General features: G+C 43.0%; 1 protein-coding gene across 6 annotated transcripts in view; it reads right to left on the bottom strand.

Moving 5' to 3' along the window:
* Positions 1 to 24,377, bottom strand: part of NYAP2 (neuronal tyrosine-phosphorylated phosphoinositide-3-kinase adaptor 2) — a 234,010-nt gene that overhangs the window by 64,976 nt on the left and 144,657 nt on the right. For all 6 annotated transcript variants that reach the window (XM_060242215.1, XM_060242217.1, XM_060242213.1 and 3 more), the window contains one exon: positions 19,748 to 20,845. In XM_060242215.1, the coding sequence (XP_060098198.1) occupies positions 19,748 to 20,845 (1,098 nt within the window). The remainder of the gene's footprint in view (positions 1 to 19,747; positions 20,846 to 24,377) is intronic.

Below are 24,377 nucleotides of genomic sequence, written 5' to 3'. Positions count from 1 at the left end.
AGTCAAGGGCCAAAGCTCTGGTGACATCTATGTTGCTCACAATTGCAATTCAAGCAGGTTATAGTTTAACTCTTTAGTTCATCAGGATCTTAGATAGTTTCTCTTCTTCTGGGCCTTAGCTGAAGTATAAGTTTTTGGCCCAGAAACATAAGGTGAGGGTAGGGTTGCAAGGCCCTCCAGCTCCGCTTTTGCAGGTTTCTCCCTGCCACTGGCCAGCTGGCCAGCAGGAGAAAACACCACCTGCAAATGCCCCCAAATGATGTTGCTCAGCAGTGCTCTAGTTTTTAGGCAAAACTCTATAGTAAAACTGGACTCAAACACCTGCAGGATGAACTAGGCCTGTCAGTATTCACATTAACCCTTGAGGGGAGGCCAGGGGTGCTCTGCATCACACTCTGGGAAAAGACAGCATGGCTTGGTCCAGAAAGGGTGGTCTTGCAGGAGAGGAAAAAAGGGACAGGCACAGAGATGGAGTAGTAGAAGTTCATAGATCTTTGGTGCAGAAAAGGACATAGATCTTTGGTGCAGCTAGATACAGTGCAAGACTGCTCCTTATCTAGGTGTTGTGAGATAACAGGACTGCTGTTAGTAGTGGCTTCACAGGCTTCACATTTCAGGTGGGGAAAGCAGTATGCGGAAGGAGGCTTAATCACCCTCCTCACATCACAATCCTGAACAGATCCTGGCCCCCATGTACCTGGTAACTGTGCTTTTCAAAAGCAAGGGATTTTGATTATAGAATTTCCAGCCTCTCGGTCCTATTTCCTGCCCTTCTAGAATTTCCAGCCTCTCGATCCTATTTCCTACCCTTCTATCTTGCATTCCTTCCACAACACTTTTCCAACACAACGATACCCTGTCTGTTACAGGCCACCAAGCTGCTTGAAATTTATGGCAACCCTATGAATTAATGACCTCTAAAATACACAATCGTTAACAGCCTTGCTCAGGTCTTACAAACTGAAGGCTGTGGCTTCCTTTATTGATAACTATATGGGTACTATTCCATCATTGGACTTTAAATTTGTGCCATTTTGCATTCTAAACCACTGCCTACCAGCTATATGTAACTCTGCTCACTGTACCTGATTCCACGTCTGATGAAGTGTGCTTAGAGCACACGAAAGTTTACATTCTGAATAAAACTTTGTTAGTCTTAAAGGTGGAACTTGACTTCTACTTTGTTCTATTAGCTACCCTGTTTTGATAATTAATTCACAAGGCCATTTCTTAAGACTGCACAGAAAAATCAATTGCAGGTGACGGTGGAGGGGAATTAATATATTTACATGAGGCAAACTTCATTTTAGAGGTTATCTAAAAACTAATAAAGCTAAAAGAAATGAAACTGTCTGGATCAGTCTGCCATCTCTGATAGCCCATTTTCTGTCCCAAGAACATTGTTATTGGATGATATTTATCAGGAACAGAAAAGCATAGCCTTAAAAAATAGTTGCTATTTTCTAAATACTGTAAGAACTGCAAAAACAATGCAAGGGAAATTACATTTCCAGAAAACTTCATTAAGTTGGCTTTGTATTGCCTGCATGTATAGTGTGGGGAACTTTTCACTGAGTTAATCTTTGATAAATGTGACAGGGCAATACAGTTTGCCCATTAGGCTTCCCAACCACCCCGCTTTGGCGGGAGACTTCTGGTTTTGCAGCTTCATCCCCCGGTCTCCAGAAATCGGGAAGCGGGGGGTGGGGGGGAGGGGGGGAGAACATACCTGTAGGGTATTGAGCTCCTGAGCAGTTTGTAAAACGGCTGCCCCTTTAAGGCTGGGCAGGAAGGAGGAAACAGGAAGGGCTTCGGAGAACGGCCCCTCCCTTTCTTTGCTTTCGTTTTCAAAGCAAGAGTGGAAGAAGATCTGGTAAGTATTTGTGTGTGTGAGAGAGGGAGGGGGGATTCCCTGGTATGGAGGCCCTCCCCCCCTTTAGAAAGCGTGTGTGTGGGGGGGAGGGAAATGTCTACTAGGCACTCTATTATTCCCTATGGAGAACAATTCCCATAGGGAATAATAAGGAATTGATCCGTGGGTATTGGGGGCTCTGGGGGAGCTATTTTTTGAGGTAGAGGCACCAAATTTTTAGTATAGCATCTAGTGCCTCTCCCCAAAATACCCCCCAAGTTTCAAAACGATTGGACCAGAGGGTCCAATTCTATGAGCCCCAAAAGATGGTGCCCCTATCCTTAATTATTTCCTATGGAAGAAAGGCATTTAAAAAGGTGAGCTGTCCCTTTAAATGTGATGGCCAGAACTCCCTTGGAGTTCAATTATGCTTGTCACATCCTTGTTCCTGGTTCCACCCCCAATGTCTCCTGGCTCCGCCCCCAAAGTCTCCTGGCTCCGCCCCCAAAGTCCCCAGATTTTTCTTTAATTGGACTTGGCAACCCTATTGCCCATTCTTGGAAATCATCTGCTCAGTGGCAATTATATATTGGTTTACTTTCTGGGGCCTAAACCTTCTCAATTCCACAAGAGTCGCATGTAGGTTGCCAACCTCTAGAATTGGGCCTTCCAGAATTACAACTGATCTCAACCACAGAAGTGAGTCCTCCTGGAGGATACACCAGGCTACTTTGGAATTTAGATTATGGCATCACATTCCTGCTGAATTTCCTTTGCTCCCCAAACCATGCCCTCACAAATCTCTAGGAATTTCCCAACCCAGAGTTGAAAACCCTAACCATGTTTATCATCAGCAGAGGCATTTTGTTTTCACCCCAGCTCCATGAGTAATGTTCCATCTTCAGATAATCATGAGTTTTTCCTCAAGTTCAGTAACTGAGAATCTGCATTAACTCAATCCACCCAGCTCAATATATGTTTGGCATGGAAGATCATAGCTGGTAGACAGCAGTATCTACCATCCCTCTTAAAAGTGTTTCCTTTGATAAATAGTCAATCATCGGGCGCTTTCAACTTGCAACGGGGAACGAGGCAAGGCTGCCCTCTGTCTCTATCTCTATTTGTGTTAGCAATTGAACCTCTGGCAACACTGATAAGAAACAACGATAACATACAAGGAGTCAATTGTGGCACCCATAACCCGAAACTCAACATGTTCGCAAATGATGTGTTGCTGTATATATCCAATCCTGAATCATCTCTACCTCCTCTTCAAGATTTATTGTCTTCCTTCTGCCTAGTGTCGGGTCTGCAAATCAATCAATCCAAATTGAATATCCTTCCTCTGAACTTACTTGCTTCAGCTGAGGTTTTCCTCCGACAACACTACTCATTCCAATGGTCTCAGACTTCTATTCCGCACTTGGGCATCCAACTGCCCAATGACCTCTCACAACTACTTCACTTTAATTTCAAAACGAAATTTCAAGAAATCTGTTCAGACTTTATCAAATGGAATAAATTAGCTGTTTCTTTTGCTGACAGGCTACATCTTCTGAAATCCTTTGCATTCCCAAAAGTCCTATACTTATTTCTCACCATCCCAATATTCATACCTTTGACACTTCTACGCAAATGGCAAGCAGCTTTTACTTCCTTTTTGTGGAGCAACAAAAAACCAAGAGTAGGTTTTCATATCATACGGCATCACAGCTCCAATGGAGGCCTTAATGTTCCTGACTTAGCATTGTATTATAGAATGGCATTATTAACCAATGTGGTCAAATTGGCTCATTATGGTGACACTGCTGATTGATCCAGACCAATTAGTTCTATTCTATTACCACTCTCCCCTCAAGACTCAATTTGGATGGACTCAAAACATAGGCCTGACGGAATCAAAAGAAATCCTATGTTAGCCACAATTTTCAAAGTATGGGACTCCCACCGTAAACATGGTTCTAGATTTTTCCAGATTCGCTTCCATCTCCAACCAGACTTGGTTTCCTCCTGGATACTCCTCCCCTATTCTTCTTGCATGGAAAACAGTATGTATTTCTCGAATCAAAGACGTCTCCTGTGCATCAGGTCTCTTTTTGAAGTCCATATTGGAAAAGAAAACTGGTCAACCTGTTCCCTGGTTTTTCTACTTACAGTTGAACCATGCCTTCAGCACTTTAGATCTTAGTACCATACACCGCTCTCCACTTACCGACTTTGAAATCTTATTTCAATGCTCATCTCACAACACCAAAGGTCTTATCTCTACAATTTACAACATTCTACTCTGCCTGGATAGTTCTAAGTTTGGGACACCAGATGCTGTGGCATCAAGACTGCAATCTCTTCCTATCTCCAGAACAGAGGGCTGACATATATTCTTCTCCCCTATGCTTCTCACTGGTGATCAATACCAGTTTACAATCATTTAAAATACTGAATCGGTGGTATCTTACTCTTGCTCGGATAGCTTGCTTCTCAAAATCTTCCTCCTGCTTTGCTGGAAGAAGTGTGGCCAAGCAGGTGCATTTGCCCACTGTTGGTGGGAATGCCCAGTGATAAAAAAGTTTTGTACTGACATTTTATATACGATTAATCGCATCACAACTTATCAGATTCCTTTCAACCCTGCTCTTATTTTTTAAATTTCTGGGACTCCCTGTCTGTCCCTAGAACTCGACAAAATCTAATTGTTAGCTTGTTGGTGGCAGCTAAAGCGTTGTTCGCTTCTTTTTGGAAGGCATCTATGGCTCCTACTGTTACAACTTGGCTCTCTAAAGTATGGGAGCATTTTATTATGGAGAAAATACAATCTAATTTACAATACTCCAACTCCTCTGCTAAGTGGTTTCCTTTTGTTGATTACATCACCTCTCAAGAAATCCCTCCCTACTCCTCTTTCCAAATGTCTATGCTTTACTTTTAGTTTTCTGGTATTCTGGTATTCTCTCTTTTTCCTTTTATTGGCACAGGAGTGGTTCATATTGTTTAATATGTGTGTTCATCTTTATGTATGTATTTTTCTGGTTTCCCAGATTCTACTAAATGTTCATGGTTTGCTTTCTCCCCAAGTTCTTCTTATGTTCTATATATATTTCTAAAATGATTGGTACTAACTCAGTTCCTAAAGGTCTCCTTTATATTTTACTGTAACGCTTACACGAATTCTTAATATGCAGAGCTCCATATCTTGTGTTAGCAATTATAATTCAACTCACTCTTGAAGCTAGCTGTTACTATATGTACATTTTGTAAGCCTTTGTATGAATCATTCAACCATATTACTTTCATATATGAGATCATCTGAAATATCTTAATAAAATTGTTTGAAACGTTAAAAAAAAGTGTTTCCTTCCACAAGTGTTTCCTGGTACAGATGGTCATGTTAGTCCCATCACAGAAACTACAGAATATTATGGGTATAGATTCCATCAAAAAGATAAGCGAACAAAGGGTGAGACTTTGCCAATTCCCTTCTCCTTCAGTGACTCTCCAACTCCCACCCCCTTTCACTCTACAATCTACAGGTGGGACCAAGAGTCTCCCAGAATTACAACTGATCTCCAGATTACAGAGATAATTTCCCACAGAGGAAATGGCATCTTCAGAGACTGAATTTTAAGACATCACATCCCTGCTGAGCTCCCTTTCCTTTCCATCTCTTCCTTCCCTCACAAATCTCCAGGAACTGCTCAGTAAGGCCACCGGTAAGGTCAGTTCTTCTAAAGTTATCTCAACAACTTAAGGTACTTCTAAGCAGCACTGCAATAAAAACAGATCATGCTGGCTTTGACTGCAACCAAGTATATTGGCGGGGGGGCACGAGGGGGGTCTCTACCCCCCACCGGGTCTTCCAGGCTGTGCAGGGGGATCGCTGAGCTCAGGCCTCTGCTCGCTCTATACCTTGCTACACGACTGCTGCACCTAGCCCTGCACTTTATCCCACGATTACATCTGAGAAACTGGGGACCCTGCTCTTGCACAAACCGCAATTTGAGGAGAACTTTACATGACATCTGCATTATAGAAGCACAACAACACTTTATTTTGTGACAACAACTATCTCCAGCTATCTACGAACTGCCAGTTTTATAACTGAGTTGAGTTGTTAATCTGCTAAATGTTGAATTGTTTTAGTTAATTAATTTATAGAGATTTATGTGGATTGATTGGCTTTAGATAAATATATATATATATATATTTGGCAAATTAATTAAGGGTGTTTTACTGTTAGGTTTGGGTTTTATAATTAATAATTAGCCATCAGAATTAAATTAAGTATTTTAGCCAATTAATTTATAAGGGAGATTGTGGGTTGGGTTTTTAACTGGGTTGGTTAACTTTAGAATTGGCAGGTTGATAGGTTAAGGGAATTGACTGGCAAGGAGAAGTGGAATGGGGAGTTAATAAATTGCAGGGTGTGAGTTGTGCTCTGCATTGGCTACGACAGAAGTAGAGACCAGTGGGAGATGACTGGCCTGGGGATTCCAGTACTTCTGGGGAGGGAGAGGTATGACGGTGGGAACAGACAACGATACAAGGGAAGGAGACCGAGACCAGATAGTGCACAACCGCCTTCCGGTCTGTGTCCCATCCCGAGAGTGAAAGGGAGTGGGGCCAGGTTGAATGACTCGTCTCTGTCATTGGTGTTATGCAATGCCAGGTCTATAAATAATAAGACCTCTGTCCTCCGAGAGTTTCTGCTCGAGCAGGATGTGGACCTGGCTTGCGTGACTGAGACTTGGGTGCGAGAGGGAGACACAGTGGCTCTCTTCCAAATGTTTCCCCTGGGCTACTCAGTCTTTCACCAATCATGGACCAGCGGGTGGGGGGAGGGGTGGCCCTATTCATACGAGAGACTTACTCCTTTAGGGCTCTCCCAGCCCCAGAGATCAATGGTATTAAATGTGCCGGTCTGGCATGGGACGTTGCAGAGGGTTTGGCGATTTGGCTGGTGTACCATCTGCCTAACGCACCAGCCAGCACCTTACCATCCCTGATTGAGGCTGCAATAGGCTGGGCATTGGAGTACCCAAGGCTTGTGATCCTGGGTGACTTCAATGTCCATGCTGATGATGCGGCCTCTAGTCAGGCAATGGACCTAGTGTCATCCATGGCGACACTGGGACTCTCTCAATTTGTTACATTGCCCACTCACCAGGCAGGGCACATGTTAGACTTGGTCTTTGCGGCCGGGGTTATGCTGGACGATATAACTGCAGAGGCGGTGCCATGGTCGGACCACTTTGCCCTCAAGGCTCATTTGGATGCTCCACTCCAAACCCTTTGGGGCAGCGAGCTTATTATGGCTCGCCCGCGGAGTCAGATGGACCCTGAGCGGTTCCAAATGGCTCTACGGGATCCCTGGCCCCCTGGCGATTCTCTCGATGATCTGGTTGACTCCTGGCATGGCCGGCTCTCTAGAGCCATTGATGAGATCACGCCTCGATGCCCTCTGTGCCCCCACGTTAAGCTGGCTCCGTGGTACACCTTGGAGCTGCAACAGCTGAAACGAGGACTCAGACGTTTAGAGAGGCAATGGTGGTGTACTCGGGACAAAGCGACTAGAACATCTTATAGAGAGTTTATGAGGTCCTATGAGATGGCAGTCAAAGCCACAAAGAAGATTTACTTTGCAGCTAAGATTGCGTCTGCAAATTCGCGCCTGGCGCAATTGTTTAGGACAATTTGGAATCTTACAACACTGCCACAAGGCAGGCCAAATGTTAAGGAATTAGAGATAGGCTGCGAGGCTTTTGCGAAATTTTTTGCAGACAAGGTCACGTCGCTCCGCCACGACCTTCCCCCCACATTGGATACAGTATGTGAACTCGAGGCCCCGTGCCTGTCTTCTGGTTCAATCCTGGATCGCTTCGACACACTAAACTTGGAGGAAGTTGACAGAATTCTCTCTACTGTATGCCCAACAACTTGTGATCTGGACCCATGCCCCTCCTGGCTAATTAAAGCTTGCCAGAGGGAGCTAAGATGTCCTATACGGGACATCGTAAATAGATCCCTCTCAGAGGGTCTTTTCCCAATACTTCTTAAAGAGGCTGTGGTCCACCCCCTCCTGAAAAAGGTTACATCAGACCTGATCGAATTGGCACATTACCGGCCGGTCTCAAATTTGCCCTTTTGGGGCAAAATTATTGAGAGGGCAGTGGTATCACAATTGCAGAGTTTTCTGGATGACGCTTCCATCGTAGATCCACACCAGTCTGGCTTCCGCCGACGCAGGAATTCAGGGGCTGGCCTTGCAGTGGCTTTCCTCTTTCCTTGATGGTCAGGGACAAAGGGTGGCGATTGGGGGAGAACTGTCCCAGAAGCACCTACTTAATTGTGGGGTGCCTCAGGGAGCGGTTCTCTTCCCGATGTTGTTTAACATCTACATGCGCCCCCTTGCCCAGATTGCCCGGAGGTATGGGCTGGGTTGCCACCAGTACTCTGATGACACCCAGCTCTATCTACTGATGGATGGCCAGACTGACGATGTCCCAGAAAATCTGGACCTGGCGCTGCAGGTTGAGTAGGTTGAGTAGGTTAAAGCTGAATCCAGCAAAGACAGAGGTCCTTTGCCTGAGCCGTGGCGGCCTAAGAAGGGAAATCCCCCTACCAGCTTTTGATGGTGCGCCACTGAAGAAGAAGATAGAAGATATTGGATTTATATCCCGCCCTCCACTCCAAAGAGTCTCAGAGTGGCTCACAGTCTCCTTTACCTTCCTCCCCCACAACAGACATCCTGTGAGGTGGGTGGGGCTGGAGAGGGCTCTCGCAGCAGCTGCCCTTTCAAGGACAACCTCTGCCAGAGCTATGGCTCTTAGGTCAGCAACTGAATGTTGTGGTTTCTAATGTCAGGCTTATGTCCATTTATTCTTTGCATCCTCCTGGATGGAATTGAAACTTAGGTTTCCTCTCTCACGACCAACACTAGTATCTCCACACTTATTACCCTCTGCATATCACACCTAATCCAATCAAGCCTACTATGCAATTCATCTGCTATTGCCATTCGACATCTGAAATCCCCTATATAAAGTTTATATCTCTGGTACCTCGTGTTACATTTTATGGCACACATGGCCTGGCCCAACAAAGTGACAGTTATGTCAGATCTGATTAAGCTGATTAAGGAGACCTCAGAGGTGTTGAACTCATTTGTTAGGAGGGCCTCAACCAGTTCTGCTGGGCCTGCAAGACCATCCTCTTCCAACTGGCTTTTTAATGTGGAATTATTGTACCATCGCCATGAAAACTATGTTTTATATCAAGATTGTAGCACCAAATCAAATTGTGGTTTTAAATTGTTAGTTTAATTGCTGTTTTAAATGTAATTGTATATTTAATTAACTGTTATGAAATTGGGGTATTTTATTGTTGTATTACTGTAATGTTGTATTTTATTCTATGTAAGCTGCCCTGAGCCTGCTTCGGCAGGGATGGTGGGATTTAAATTAAATAATAATAATAATAATAATAATAATAATAATAATAATAATAATAATAATAATAATAATAATTATTATTATTATTATTATTATTATATTGAATCTGAGACTTACAAAAAGTAAACTGCTGCATTCTAAAGCTATTATTTATCTTTTGTATCAGAAGTGACAAAAGGCAGCTCTTGGAATCACTGGGAACTCTACGGTTTTCATTTTTTTTAAAAAAAAAAAATCTCTGGACTGCAGAGATCAGTTCCTCTAGAGAAAATGGCTGTTTTAGAGGGTGGACCCTGCTGTGGTCCTCTCCTCCACAAACCCTCCTAAGGCTCCAGTCCCAATTCTTCAGGAGTTTCCCAATCCAGAGTTGGCAATCCTATCCACATCTCCATACCAAAATCTGAAGAAATTAAGTGAATCAAGAATTTTGGGAGGTGATATGGAGGAAGCTAACTTGGTGATTCAGGTGTTCTAAAAGGACAATAATTGGGAATCACTGGGGACCAAATTCCAAAGGGCTTTGGTTGCTCAATTATTGCAAGAGACACTATAAAGCAGTAGCAAATGGAGAGAAAATTCATATCTGTGACATTTCACTATATATAAACCTTCAATAATTATCCTGGGGCCAAAAAGAATCCATGGTCAGATCGTCCTAGTATTTTTAAAAGTCAAAGAGCATTCATTTGAGGCCTTGATTTGGATTTAACTGCTGAAGAGGTAAAGCAGTTCCCACACCTTATGCCAATCAAAACAAACAAACCCACCTCCTCTTAGCTGGTCTTAGCCCTGACAAGAAAAAAGACAGGTATTCCTCTCCTTGCTAGTATTTCCCCCTTCCCAGGGATAATAGTGCTGTGTGTGTGTGTGTGTGTGTGTGAGTGACTGAGGGGTGGTGGTGGTTTTGATCAATGAAACCAGGCACAGTGAAAGTGTTGTTTACCTCCTTCTCCTTCCCCACTGCAGACTCAATCTAAACCCCTTTTGACTTTAACAATTCCTTGGAATATCCAGTTACAGATCTTCAAGTGTCTTGCCTAGTTAAACCCTTACTGTCCATTATACCTTAACAGATGTTCATTTTTAATATGCAAATATTACTATCACCAGAATTTTTAATGGACTTTATGGTAAGGTCCATTAAAATTATTAGTGTGCTTTGTCAGTTCCTGCACAATCCCTAAGATCCTAATTTGTGATGAGTAATAATTATAATGCAGCTCCCCTTAATTTCCCTGCAGGGGTCTCTCAAAGCCTGCAATTCTTCCCTGAAATTCTGTCCTCATCCTTTGATGGTGCACAGGAGGGAGGGTTATTATGCTCTATATATTCAAAAGGTTTAAAGGCTTGGTTAAGTATCGGAAGATTTAGGTAACTTAAATATTTCTGGTTTTGTTTTCTGGGCTTTTTTTGTTGCCAAGTGAATTTTGTGTATTATAGAATTTAATCATCAGTCAGATAACACATAGGGAAGGTTGAAAGTGACTAATCATATTAAAAATGAATGCATTTACCTATGAGGCTGCTGTCATGTACCTGAAAAGGCTTTATATGACAACGATGGTGAAGCTGCTACAGTGCTAAGCTGCAGTAACTCTCTTGCTCCTTCTTCAAGTATTTTGTACACTTCTCAGTTGAACAACATTCAGTTGCACAGTCTATGCACTATTTTCTTCAACACATCAAATTTAAATGGTGGACATATTTTTAAATACACACACCCATGTTAACAAAACTGTAACCAAGAAATGTGAAAACTTTTGCCTAATGGAGTCAGAGATCACAATATCTTGGGTCTTCATTACTTCATTCATTACTTTTCTCCTGTTTTTGACATTAATTCATTAATTCATTTATTTCAATTTTTAGCCCACCCTTTCCATAGAACAGGCTCAGGATGGGTTACATCATAAAAACAATTAACAGTAATTTTTTAAAAATATATAGAATCTAAAATTACAGAGTAATAATAGGTACTAAAATGGCAAATTCTGCCTCACAGACATGGCCTCTTAGCCTCTTGAACAGGTCATACTTTCACATTTTTTTAAAGCTTCTATTTGCAAATTAAGGGCTGAACATTAAATCAAAGTTGGGATTCACAGTACTGTACCAAAGTTTGCAAGCATTTGGGTGTGTGGGTGTGCAGAATAAAATAGATGTAAAATATTCAAAGGAATCTGACAGTCTCCCAGCACATAGAAATGATGTATGATTTCAGAATCTAAATTTTAATTTTATAACTTAATTCCATAAAGTGATCTCTCTTTTTTGTTTACAAAAGAAAATAGCAAATTTTTAATATTGAGAGACTTCAGTAGATTTTGATGTGGTCTTCTCACATTCTATGTCTTACCACTGGTAAGCACAAGGGTTAGGGTTGCACACCTCCAGGTATGGCCTGGCATTCTTCTAAAATGACAACTGATCACCAGACAACACATCATTTTCCCAGGTGGCAAACCTAACAAAAGCTTCAGACAGTAGACTTTGGGCCTCCCCACACTCTGCCCTCCCCTGGAACCACCCCTGAATCTCCAGGAATTTCCCAAACTAAAGTTGGCAAACCTAACAAAGGCTATTTATTTATTATTTATTTATTTATTTCATTTATATCCCGCCCTCCCCCACCACGGCAGGCTCAGGGCGGCTAACAACATTCTACAGTCATACAATAACAAGTAAAACCTTAAAATTACAATATAGAGCAATAAAACATTAAAATATTAACTTAAAACCAATCCAATAATACAGTTGTGATGCGGTATAGATCTTTAGACCGCATTGGCGGACCCTTGGTTACCGTTTTTCCTAGCAGTCCGAGTATGCTAATTTAAAAAGGGTGGTCTTGCAGGCCCTGCGGAACTGTTCAAGGTTCCGCAGGGCCCGCACCTCCTCTGGGAGTCGGTTCCACAGGGTAGGGGCCGCGATCGAAAAGGCCCGTGCTCTGGTACTCTGATATTTAATTTCCTTCGGCCCAGGGACAGTCATTAGGTTTTTCCCGGTTGACCTCAGTGCTCTCTGGGGTTCGTATGGGGAAAGACGGTCCCTCAGGTAGACAGGTCCTCGGCCATATAAGGCTTTAAAGGTAACGACCAACACTTTGTACTGGACCCGGTATATAATCGGCAGCCAGTGCAGTCCACGTAGCCCCGGCTGTATATGTTCCCGTTTTGGGAGTCCCAACAACAGCCTGGCCGCCGCGTTCTGCACTAGCTGCAATCTCCGGGTCCGGCACAGAGGTAGCCCCAAGTAGAGGGCATTACAGTAGTCTAATCTTGAGGTGACCGTTGCGTGGATCACTGTTGCGAGGTCCCGGCGCTCAAGGAAAGGGGCCAGCTGCCTTGCCCGCTTCAGATGGAAGAATGCTGACTTGGCAGTGGCTGCTATCTGGGCCTCCATCGATAGTGAAGGCTCCAGTAAAACACCCAGACTCTTTACCTGGCGCGCTGCTTTCAATGGCGCACCATCAAAGGTCGGGAGAGCTATTTCCCTTCCCAGAGCGCCGCGACCCACGCATAGGACCTCTGTCTTCGCTGGATTCAACTTCAGCCCACTCAGCCTGAGCCATGTCGCAACAGCCTGTAATGCCCGGTCGAGGTTCCCTGGGGCGGAGTCGGGCCAGCCATCCATTAGTAGATAGAGCTGGTTGTCATCTGCATATTGATGGCAACCCAGCCCAAACCGCCGGGCAATCTGGGCAAGGGGGCGCATATAGATGTTAAACAACATCGGGGAGAGAACTGCTCCCTGAGGCACCCCACAATCCAGTGTGCGCCTCCGGGACCGCTCGCTCCCGATAGCCACCCTCTGTCCCCGACCTAGGAGAAAGGAGGAAAGCCACTGCAAGGCCGACCCCTCAACCCCAATGTCGGCGAGGCGGCGCGTCAGTAACCGATGGTCGACTGTATCAAATGCAGCCGACAGGTCTAACAACATCAGTACCGCAACGCCGCCCCGATCCAGTTGCCGTTGGAGGTCATCCACTAAGGCGACCAGCACCGTCTCCGTCCCATGGCCCGGCCGGAAACCAGACTGACATGGGTCTAGGACAGAAGCGTCATCCAGAAACCCCTGTAGCTGCTGCGCCACGGCCCTCTCAATAATTTTACCTAAAAACGGTAAATTGGACACCGGCCGGTAGTTCGCCAATTCAGCCGGGTCTGCTGTAACTTTTTTCAGGAGAGGGCGGACCAAAGCCTCTTTCAGAGGTGTTGGAAAATGCCCCTCTAAAAGGGATCTATTTATGATGTCCCGTAAAGGACATCTAAGCTCCCCTTGGCAATACAACAAGCATATGAAACTGCCTTACACTGAATACGAGCATTGGTCAATTGAGTTTGGTGCTGGAAAAAAAATGGCACGGAAATAAAGAATTTTAGATTTGATTAATGCAAGAAATGAGTGAAATCAAAATGGGATTGGTAGATCAAACAGCAGAGATGAGAAATTTGGAATGATTCCTAAAATGATATAATGGGTAAAGAAGCCTTAATCTTCCTTTCAACCAGATTTTAAAATGCTGGTCACACCATTTTCACCTCCCCCCCCCCCCAAATTCTACTTTGAAATGTAATGGGAAATTAAATCGGTGGAAAATAACTTGAAGTCATGAACAGGTTAGAAAACATATAAAAAGGTAAGATAATATAGTAACTAAGCATGAGAGCAGTTAACTGTACCCTACATCAAACCTCACTCCACTGAACTGATAGCTTTAGGCAGCTGTAAACCCATTCCCATAGGGGGATTGTGATTCTGATCTATGCTGTAGAATTAATATAACATTTATTAAATAAATCCCATATGAAGTGAATTTTCTTCTGCCATGCACAATAAAGACACTGGAAGTTTTATTTTTGTGGGCTTATGAAACCTGATTTTCAGATTCAGTATAGTATGTGCCTTTTAGTCATGTGAAAAAATGTGATGGATGGCCTCTAGTTCCATCCTCCATTTGTCACAGCCAATCCCTGATTCCTTGCTGAGTCTGCAAACCTCTAGATTTTCCAACCATTGAGACTGTGGATTTGTCAGAGAGTGAGATGGAGGATGAAAGTGAGTGGGAAAATGGACAATATTGAAACACAAATTATCAGATAAAGCTCAGATATCAATAAAGCTAGGTAGATATGGCTCAGACATCATGAGAGCTAGGTAGTTTGGGATCAAATGTCTATAGAGAGGCAGGCTTAGGTAAGATACATAGTATTAGGCAAGTTAGGTTACCTCAAAGAAATAGTGTTAGTGAATTATGAGAGGACTGAGTAAAAAAACTGACAGAAAAGCTAACTAGGGTTGCCAGTATTGCCACCATTCCATCAGGGGACTTTGAGGGGCATTCCAGGGGTGAGTGGGGACATTGCGCAATGTCCATAACATGATGACATTATTTATTTTAGTAGGCTTATATTTCACCCTTTCCCATAAACAGGCTCAGGGCAGATACCCAGAAGTGACATCATCACATTGGGGATGTAACATGGGATGCTCTGGTATCTGGGTGAAACTCTGGTTTTTCACCCTCAAAATCAAAGAGTTTGCCTAAAAACCAGAGTGTCCCCCGCATGATGTCCCTGATGTGATAACATCACATCCTTTCTGTAACTGCAGCACTTTATCCAGTATGGGTTGTTTCCTATTTAGCCTTGTTGTTGACCAAAGCTGCTTGGTAACTGCTGCTGGGGGCATGACAGAAGGGAGGCAGTACTCTGATGTCACAAAAAGCTTCCACCTTAAAGTTGAGTATCCAAAAGCAGAAAAAGCTCTCAGATTCTCAAGAGTGTAGTTGACAAGGTACAGTCTGGAAGGTACTAGCATGTGGGCAAGGTCTCATCCGTAAATGTAACATTTGGAATCCACAACAGAAAGTCAAGATCCTAAATCTCCATTACTTGAACTGAAGCGCACAAATAGGAATAGGCCTGCACCAACCCCTTCTTCCCCAGGATTATACCTAGTCTTGATTGCTCAACTAAAGTATTCTGAGCCTTAAGTAGTTCAGCGAAGTAAGTGAGCATGATATACTCTCTTCCCTGCAGGTCAGGGGCAACTATCAAAGGCACATATTACAGGAAGTGCCTATACATGTCAGACCTGGATAGTCCAGGATAGCCTGATCTCGTCAGATCTCGTGAAGCTAAACAATGTTGGCCTTGGTTTGTATTTGGATGAGAGACCACCAGGGAACACCAGGGTTGCTAGTGATACACAGAGCTAGGCAATGGCAAACCATCTGTGAACACCTCTTGCCTTGAAACCCTGTGGAGTCTCCATCAGTTAGTTGCAACTTGACAGTAATAAATAAATAAGCCTGTACTGGCTGTTGGAACCAACACCAAGACAGGTATAAAGATGCCACAGACCCCGTGGTGTCTCATTAAGAAGGTAACTTGACCACTTAGGAATGCCAGCCTCTAGGGGGGTTCTGGGGATCCTCTTGAATTACAACTTCTCTCCAGACTACGCCATTCAGTTTCCCTGGAGAAAAGAGATGCTTTGGAGAGTGGGCTCTGCAGCATTGTACCCCACAGATGTTCCTTTCTTTCCCATGCTCCATCCCCAAATCTCCAGGAGTTTCCCAACCTGGATCTAGCAACCCTACCCTGCTACCCCCTACCAGTGGCCAAGGGAAACCTGGCAACCCTATGACCACTGTATGACTGCTTCGGCGGGGTGGGCGGGATATAAATCAAATCAAATAAATAAAAACAAAAACAAAAGCAAAAGCAAAAGCAAAAGCAAAAGCAAAAACAAACAAACAAATAAATGACTAGTTGAACCAAAGGCACATTATTTTTTCATTCACATTCCCTGGGCTTCCTAATCATTTTGAGTCTAGCCCACCTCAAGCACCAGTGTTTAAATCTGAAGTTATTGGTGAAAAAAAATGGCCTGGGTATTGCCTGATCTGCACATATGCTATTTGTATTGGATTTGTGTTTGCTTATTAACAAATACTGTTTCCAGTAATATTTCCTGCCATCTGTACTACTTCACCATTCCTTTACCACTTCCATTTTAATTATTCCTAAAAGTCATCACATACTTCACAACTGTCCCTTATTACAACAACCATCGATCATTTTCAGCCCAGATTTTCTCGCATCCCACACAGGAAAGAAATCTGGAGTTAGTATTTATTACTGTAAAATTTTGTGTGTCAAAAAGCCAAATGAGCTGTGGAATAGAGCTTTTACAGAATGAACGGCAAGCTGCCAAGCTCCTGCACCAGGATGAAGCCAATTTTTATACTGACTCACTCTTTCTGCTTGATTCTTCTCTCTTTCTCTCTCTGTCTCTCAACAAGAAGAAATCCATTCATTTCCATTGTGTTACACCTGAGGCTCTCCCATATAAACAGAGTGTATCTCTAACGTAGGTGTAAATGATTGGGAGGGATGTTGTCAGGAGAAGAGGCTATAGGATGCATACAAAACAAATATCTGTGAAATTTGCCCAGGCCCTTCTGAAGAGAACACCAGAAATACTCAGTCGTGTATTGGTTGGGTCTGGCCAACTGAGTCTACATTACTATTCTGCCCTCACCCGCCTATAATTTATTGCCACTTGCTACATAAATGATGGGGCAACATAATAAACCCTTCTCAAATAAAAGTGTTTCAGTTAAGCAGGTTTCTGGATATCTCAACTTTCTCATCAAGTGATTTTATAGGACCTGCAGGGAAGAGTATATCATGCTCACTTACTTCGCTGAATTACTCAAGGCTCAGAATACAATTCCTGCTGGCTGCACAGCACTTGATTCATTTCCCCTACGATGTGAATGCAAAGCACTTTTACAATACTGAAGGCAAAGCACCAACAACATAATACGGAGGGAAGAACGGCTCTGTTTCCAACAGATTTCCTTCTGCTCATTCCTAGCCCCTTAATAGCTTATGGTGCAATGTATGAGCTACCTAAAATAAGACATTTTTCCCAGTGAAACAAAGAATATCAAGGCAGAATATGTATGCAGTGATTTTTAGAATTGAGCTTTTGCTGAGAAGATTTCTTTTTGAAAATTCAAATATCTTGAAGATGCATAAAAAATTTCTGAAATCCAAGGGAAGAAATCAGGAAGGGGACACAGGTCAGTAACTGCAGCATGTGCTCACCATGCCTTCATAAATCCCACATTCAGTTCCTAACATTTTCAGTTTAACGAGCAATAAAAAGTAGAAAGGAAAGACAGGAAAGATTTCCGGCCAGAGACTTTGGAGAGCCACTGTCCTGGACTGGTAATATAAAGCAAAATTAAACAAAATTCCAATGTCAGACTTAAAAACTAATATAACATTTCCCAGAATATGTTTTTGAGAGCCAGAACTCATTTCATCAGATGCATGGAGTGTACATAACAAGAGATGCATTTATACTTAAAATTACAAACAACAGAAAGGTGGATAGTATTAAAAACAATAAACAATCAACGAGTATTCAATCCATTAAGAGTAGATGATGAGAGGAAGCTCCTTATAACCTTTCAGTAGCCATCAGGCAAGAATTCTAGGGGCATAATGTTTCATAGAAAATACTAATTTTGTAATGGAAAGCCCCCCCTCTTCTGAATTTGCATTGTTCAACCTAGAACATTATTGTTTCATTTGACTGGCAGCAGCTCTCCAGGGTCTCAGATAGACAGCTTTTCCACTCGGGAGATGCCAGGGCCTTTTCCAAGCACAGCATGCCCTCTACTTTAAAGAAAAAAAATGACCCATGTCATCCACTGGAACTTTCAAGGAGCTTCTTCAGCAAGAATAATAGGTCCCCAATTTACAGGGCCAGGAAGGTATTTGCACCCCACAAGGGGGTGGCTTGCTGGGCCAGGTGCCATCTTTGCCCTGAGTCTCTGGGGCCTTGTGGCTCGCCTGGCTCCCTTGTGCCTCCCTCTCCTTGGCAGCCAATAAGGAGTGGCCCCTACAATTCCTGCGGGATGAGGGTGAGCAGACAGACAACCAGTTTTCATTCTGGCCCACCTGTCCACTTTAAATTCAGCCCTCCCAGGGGCTCAAGCTTCATTTTGCCTTTATGAATTTCCCACTTGACCCTTCCTTGCTTTGGTTGTATGAGTTTCCCACTAGCTTGGTTTTCTTCTTTTATTGCCATTATTACAACTGTTCTGTTTCTTTAATTTGTCTTTGTCACAAATTGTTAGGTGGCTTTGGCATCGGACTGGATCCTTTTGGGGGGAAGATTGAGCTTGCATGCCCAACATCCCATGTGGGGGTCCCATTAAGGGCCTTGGGGGTGTTGGTTAAAGAAGCATGCACAGCTTGGTGGCTGCTGACCTCTCCTTGCCCCCAGGAAGCAGGGGGATTACACAGTGGTCTCTGTGCCCAGGTGTTCACATATTGCTGCCATCCCAGGTCTTCCCTTCAGCAGGATTTGCATATCAGCCAGCAGGCAGGTTGCTCAGTGCCTTGGATCTATCACCCTATGCCAAGCCAAACCTTTGCAGCTGTAACCAATAAAAGCTGGGGTCTGTTATTCCATACATGATGTTGTCTTGGTCATTTTCCCCAGCACCTGGCCACTCATTTCACTACTGGGGCCACAATGTTCCATTTTAAAAACCTCTTGTTTATTTATATCAGTGGATCCCAACCTTTTCAGTATGATGACCCAAGTGATTTTTTGTTTGTTTGTTTGGTGCCCCTTCCAGGATTGGCAAAAGTATGGCCTTGGTATCCATCTACTTTAGCATTCCATTTTCTATGGTGGCTAACCAGCTATTTTAGAGAAACCAATAAACATTGCACAAAGGCTGCAGCTTCCATCAGTATGAACCCCAAGCAAGTGTCATTCTGACATAGACACCATTTGCATACAGAGGTTAAATTCCAGCCTTTCACCACCCTTTCCTTTCTCTATTACTCCCTAATCTCCCCTAAGATTCTCATTCTAATAACCATTAGGACATGTTTTACTTGATTAACATGTATATGCAGAGAAGAAAAAACACCAACTAATGCATGGCATAGGTCAGATCTTGGTTTCCAAAATACAAAAGAAAGCAATGGAAAATAGATAAAATGTATAAAGCCAAGCAAAACAGCTCCTACAATTCTCAATAGTAAGGCAGCTGGCCAATGACCATATCAGGCAATTGTCCAATAAAAAATGGGATGTTGCATGTATATTGATAATTCTATGAGGGACCAAATGTCCCTATCCATGATTTACCACTAATATGATACTCCTCTCTGTTACTGTTGTAGCTGCAAGGGTTAAATACAATATAATCAATATTTGAAAATGAGCAGCTGTGACCTTTAAAAAAACGCAAAATAAAAACCCTGCCTGTTGCCTTCCCGCTTCAGGATTAGTGCGAGCATAATTTATGTCATCGGGTGATCTGGTTATTTGCACTGGCTTGATTTGATAACTTATGACACTAATTTCAATGCTGATAAAGAAGGGGGAAAATATGATCTCAAACACTTACTCTCTGCAGGCTCCTTAGATCTTCTTCCACTGGAGGATTTCCTCAGTAAACTTCGTCCTGAGGTAAAAAGGCTAGTTAATTCCTCTAGAGGACTGGTAGGCGTTCTAGAACGTGAACCACTCTGCGATGATGACCCATAGGTATTGACAGAGGCGTTTACCATTTTCCCCCCTTCTTGCAATATATTTCTGGCTGTAGAATGAGGCACTGATGGAGAACTTCTTGAGAGACTTCCTGAATGTACAGAGTCATAAGGAGGAGGTCTTTTGAGACTTAAGGGGGTAAGTGACCGACCCATACTCACAGGAGAGGGAGAGGCAGAGTGCCTTTTGGGATAGCCATGTGGAGACTGTGTTCTGTATAAGGTAGAAGGATGAGGAGGTGAAGAGGAGTGCCCTGGAGTACTAGTTCCATGAGATATTGACTGGTCTTTCTCCAGTTTTTGATGACTTAGAGTATGAGGTGGCAGTGAAGATGGAGAAGCTCCAGCTTGCTGTTTGATATAAGACACATTTTCTAACACAGGAAGCTTGGTGACTTCCAGAGGTGTTAGAGGAGACTCATCAGAATTTGGGGAGCATTGCACTGGTGCAGGTGGAAAAACCAGGAGTGGAGGTCTATGAGAAAGCAAATTTGGAAATGGTGGGGGGATATCACAAAGCACACCCTTGGGAGTGGATGGCACTGAGGACTTGGAGAATTCAAGGTCAGGCACTGTGGGAGTAGCACACTGAGAAGAACAGCTGTGATGGTCATACTCACATGGGCATTTTGAATCTTGGCCTCCATCATCAAAGATGGGGTACTTCATTTCCTCATATACTGCCTCACTTTGGTCCTCCTCATCTTTTTTGAAATCTTTTAATATATTCCCAACCATTTCGATATAAACAGGTTCTTCTTCCTCTGTGTCTGGAGCAGGACTGCTGACCTGAGACAAGGAGGCATCCCGACTTAGAGCTGATTTTGTGGGGGTATGCTTTTTGATGTATGTCTCATCAAAAGATGCACTTAGTTGAGTGTTTGGATTCCGTTTTGGCTTAGGAGGTGGAATCTTCTTAGTGTACTCATCACTGTGAGGCCTTGGTTTAGATGACACTGAGAAGAAAGACAAGAAATATTTAAGAAACATGCCTTTGAAAATATTGCACAGTTTTGAAATACGTTGCAATTCAGCTATTCAGATAGCATATTGAGAGTGAATTCACCTCAGTGTTTTTCCACATCCTTTAACAGAAGCAAAACTCTAAAAATATACCATTGAGACAACATCCATGAAATACACTGGTACATCTAAAGTGACATTTAGACTCCAATCTTTGAAAACCATGTTGTGGCTCAGTGGCAGATCGCATACTTCATATACACAAAGACCCAGGTCTGATACTGGCATCTACAGTTAAAGGATCTCAAGGCGAGTTGGTATTGGCAAAGACTTTCTCTGCCACAGACTGTACAGAGTTACAGCAGTCTGACAGTGTAAAGAAGCATAATAACATCTTAAATTTTAAACTAATGCATTCAGCTTGAGATATCACACCGAAGGTCAGATGATAAATTTAAAAATAATTTGGATAAATTGAGGGATCTAATCACTTCATACACTTAAAGAAAGCTCAGCATCCCTTAAGAATTCAGAATTTTGGGAAGTTTAAACCTAGGAACAATATGTTGGACTGTCTTCAAAATTAAAAATTAAAATATTGCATGGCAGCCATTTGGATAGAAAGGTCAAGGATTTCAAATACATTATCCTCCACAGATTTACCCAGCAAGCTGTATATGGAAATTTCTTATAGTTGCCTTAACTTATTAAAAACATAAATCTGATAATATGAGGGTTGACCTAATGAAAATCAGCCCACATATTTGTGTAAAAATGTCCAAGATGATTAAGCCTTGTCTTTGTTGTATGGGATATGGATATCCTGAGCTGAAAACCCAAGCACTTTGCTCAAATATTCCATGTCATTAAAACTCCTAGAGCAGGCATGCGAATTTTTTTAAAGGCTGCCCTTAGCTTATGAAAGAGAGCAACTGCATTTTTGAAAATACTGTGTATGATCTTGTTCTCCCCTTTTCAGACATTATGAGCTGGATGAAGATGGGTGAGGAAGGGAGGACAAGCTAAGAATGGTTTCCTACATATCTGGGGGATTTCCATGATAAGCAGAAAAACCATGTGTCTATCTCAAATCTGAATGCTGTGCATACTTACTGTTCTCATGGTGCCACTGAACACTGATAGCAGAGACAAATGTAAGAGGGCAAACCCTCAGGCTTCTCTGGAAGAGAAACAAGTAGCCCAACACTTCCTTTCTTCTGACTCCCCAAAGGTCATTGTTGATGTACTCTTTTAGAACACTTATATACCATCTTTCCAGATAATTGCTCAAGGCAGCCATAGAGGATGTGCCCTTTTCAGCATATTCCATTCAAACGCAACTTCACACACACGCGCATGCACGCACACACACACACACACCAGGATCCTTTAAGCTTTGTGGACTTCCTCTTTAGAGATGAGGGGGAAGGGGATGAGGGGAAGTTTGGCTGAGAAGCAGACAGGTAAGAAGTATCGCTTTATAGTACTTCTAGAGCCCTGGGAAGAGCACATGAAGGTGCCTTATTTCGAGTCAGAGCATTAACCCTTCTGGTTCATTACTATCAGCTCAGACTTGCAGCAGCACTCAGCACGATCTCTTCCCTGCATGTGATATGCCCAAGTCCCTCAGCCTTTCCCTGTAGGGGCTTGGTCTCCAGACCCAGATCATCCTCATTGCTCTCTTTGGCACCCACTCTATCCAGTTTTCAAAGTGAGGCCTCCAGAACTGCACACAGTACTCCAAGTGAGGCCTGACCAATGTGGTACAGAGCAGCAGGGCTGCTGAGAGCCACCAGGGGACCCCAGACAAAGATTCCAATGCTCCCCCCATGACCTTGATTCAAACAAAATACCATAACAAAAGGAACAAATCACTTGATTTACCATTAATCTATAGTAATAAAAGAAGTAACCTGTATGTCCATGTTTATTTAGTTTTTTACTTTACTTATATCAGCTATTTCTCCCCAATAGGGACCCAAAGCCGCTTACATTATTCTCCTCTCTTCCATTTTATCCTCACAACACCCCTGTGAAGTAGTTTAGGATGCAAGACTGTGACTGGCCCAAGGTCACCCAGCTAGCTTCCATGGTACAGTGGGGATTTGAACCTGACTCTCCTAGGTACTACTCCAGTACTCTAACCAGTACATCACACTGACAGGCATAACTCATCAGAGAATAAAGCTAGGAGACTCAAAATTGTCCACCAGCTTCCTGATGATCATGGGAGTTCTGTGTCCAAAATAAAAAGGCATGGGAAAATTCTAGCCCAGGTGAGACAAACCCCCACCACACTGTGCTATCTGGTCTTTGTGGTAGGGATAACTCAGAAAATAATGCTACATATTTGAAAACTGGCCACTGACTCCAGAATGATGGAAGTTAAAGTGCCAAAAAAGGGAACAACAGACAACAAATTTATTGAATTGTATACCTATGGATGTTGTTAGCCGCCCTGAGCCTGCTCCAGCGGGGAGGGCGGGATATAAATAAAATTTTATTATTATTTTATTATATAACATGTAATAAAAGAGCTTTTAAGTGGCCTGTCATGAATATCTAATATGCAGATCCCCAAACTGCCATGGAAGGTTGCTGAGTGATACACTTTCAGCCAGACCTACCTCACAAGGCTGTTGTGAGGATAAAATGGAGGAGAGAAGAACAATGCAGCTTTGGGTCACCACTGGGGAGAAAGACTAGATATGGTATTTGTTATAAAGCTTATTTTAAATGATATTTAAAAAGATTACATCATTTGTCATACAGCAAGATAGCCTTTACCTAGGGCTATTAGATCTTCCACCTGCACAATAATGATTAACAACCCTGTGCCTGAACTGGGAATTGAAACTTCTGTTCCATGTGTATAACCACTAAAACAGATTGATGTTCCATTATCAGGCATGTAAAGGTTGGAGGAGCAAGGAAGCAACCTTCGTTAGATCATGCAGAAATGTTAACTCTCCCACCACCCTTCAGTTCATAATATTAATAAAGGTTTGCTACTATACTACTCTGTCTGAAGTACATTCTGTCAGCAGGCTGGATAGGGATGAGAAAGTCTTGAGACCAAGAAGTGAAAATAAAAAAGGGGGAGGGGGACCAAAAATAGCACATAGGGAGTTAGAAATGAATGGGGAACGTGGGAGAGAAATTAAGGAAAAGAGAGGGAAAGGTTATTTTATCTTGCTGCAACGCTCTCCCTAACTACCACTTTGCAAGATCTAGCTGGGCTAGGTGCAAGGAAAGGAAGAGACAGAGAGACTATTATAGAATATTATCTTGGTTAGCAGGCTGCAGGCCAAGGCCAACAGTTATTGTAGCAGCCATTTTCAAAGGGTTGCTTGTCTTGCTCCACTGCTGGATTAGTTGATGGGTTTAGCATGATCTATTAGACAAAGTTGCTTAATCTGGAAAAAGGCTAGTCTAGTCAATAGCAGAGTGTCTTTTACCATGCTCAGGTTTCCCTGCGCCACTAGTGGCTGCAACCAGAACTGTCTTTTTAGAATAAATGGAAAG

This window comes from Heteronotia binoei, chromosome 6, assembly GCF_032191835.1.
Source record: "Heteronotia binoei isolate CCM8104 ecotype False Entrance Well chromosome 6, APGP_CSIRO_Hbin_v1, whole genome shotgun sequence".
NCBI lineage: Eukaryota > Metazoa > Chordata > Lepidosauria > Squamata > Gekkonidae > Heteronotia > Heteronotia binoei.
The sequence above is the reverse complement of the archived record's forward strand: the minus strand, read 5'-3'. Positions and strand labels throughout refer to the sequence as shown.